Here is a 1,536-nt window from a genome sequence, read left to right as displayed (position 1 = left end):
AATTAGAGCAAAACCTCTACACTTGTATTTTGTGAAATCTAAGCCTCCAAAATAGCCTCCAATAGAAGGTGGCCGGGAGAAACAGCTCTGCTTGGGAGAAAGAAGGGATATTTATACCAGAACCATCATTGGCGGTTGGCTTAAAAAACTATCAGTGTAAATCGATTTACACTGGCGGTTCGCTTAAGAAAACCGCCGGTACAAAGATGTTTTCACTTGCGGTTCCTTAAGTCGGGCCAGCCATTTTATTTTCACTGGCACACGATAACTGAAACCGCCTGTATAAATTAGTGCTTAACGCAAGTATAGAGCTGTTTTGTAACAGTAAAATCAGCGGCACGTGTCAGCCTTGTAGGATTCAACAGCGGCTGCGCTATAAGCCTTGTAGGATTTCATTACAGCTGCTGTACGGTAAGCCGGCTTCAGGGCCATCGTCTTTTCGTGCCAGAGTGCGCACGCGAATGCCACAAGGGGCGCACCGGACTCGGAGCGGTCAGCGAGGGCGCGCTCCACGGCACTGACGAACTCCGCGATCTCGTCGCGTGACGCCACGCCAAGCGTGGTCAGCACCTCGTTCAGGGTGGTACCACGTGCCCCGGCCGACAGCAGGGCTAGCGCGGCATAGATGGACAGCGGCGAGAAGACGATGTTTTGGCCGCCACCATCATCGCCGCCGGCGACCTCACCATCGTCAGCGAGGTGCTTCGCCAGGCGGAGCCCGAACGCTGTCAGGCCAGACGCGGCCGTCCCGGGCGCCTTCTTGCTTGGCCTCGCCGCCGCCTCTTCCATGCTGCCGTCCATCCCGTACGTGAAGTATAGCAAGTTAATGGATGGGAGCAAATTAACCAGGCGGCGCACGCGGTTAACCTACAATATTTGTAGGACGGAGTATATATATGCCAGATTTGCTCTCCTAATCAATCCGTCCCGTCCGATTGGTTAAGATCATATCACCGCTTCTGCTCATGCAGCGCACGTCGGTATTTTTTTATGGTAAAGACTCTATTACAACCGGCCGTATATTTGTCTATTCGCATGGCCGCTCCACCCTTCGTCCGCGCTGCATCCATGTGCAGCTGATCGGGCGGTCCCACATTTCCAGAAGGCTGGTGATAGAGTGGTGGAGAAATTTTATTCCAAGCGCCGGTTCATTTTGTTCCTCCCCTCTCTCTCTAGGGTTAATCTCTCTCCTCTTTTATCGCATACATCGGCCAGCGATTCACCTCCATCCGCTCGCATCTCCTACATCGGCACCATTCTCTGGATCCTGTGGGCATCTGCAGCAGTTCGGGAGCTCAGTTAATTTATTCCCCCCTCCCTTGCATGCCCGAGCAAAATCTCCCTGTTCATCGTTTTGATGTCTGGCTTTTCCCCATTTTGATTTGGTGGAGATCCAACAAAGCAAAGCATCTGGAATCCGTGAGTTAATCAGGGGAAGGGAGAGGGGGAAACAGGTGAGTGCATTCACCTACGCAGCCACCACGCTCGCAGATCTCCTCCCCTATTTATCATTTTGATGTGCGACTTTTTCTCGTT

At 52.5% G+C, this 1,536-nt stretch overlaps 1 protein-coding gene across 1 annotated transcript; it reads right to left on the bottom strand.

The window, feature by feature from the left end:
• Window positions 1–330: 330 nt before the first annotated feature.
• Window positions 331–801, bottom strand: LOC120645684 (serpin-Z2B-like). The gene has a single exon (XM_039922444.1). It carries the CDS (start codon window positions 799–801, stop codon window positions 331–333), a length of 471 nt encoding a protein of 156 aa, XP_039778378.1.
• Between the last annotated feature and the right edge of the window lie 735 nt (window positions 802–1,536).

Source organism: Panicum virgatum, chromosome 8K, assembly GCF_016808335.1.
Source record: "Panicum virgatum strain AP13 chromosome 8K, P.virgatum_v5, whole genome shotgun sequence".
In the NCBI taxonomy this organism is placed as follows: domain Eukaryota; kingdom Viridiplantae; phylum Streptophyta; class Magnoliopsida; order Poales; family Poaceae; genus Panicum; species Panicum virgatum.
The sequence above is the reverse complement of the archived record's forward strand: the minus strand, read 5'-3'. Positions and strand labels throughout refer to the sequence as shown.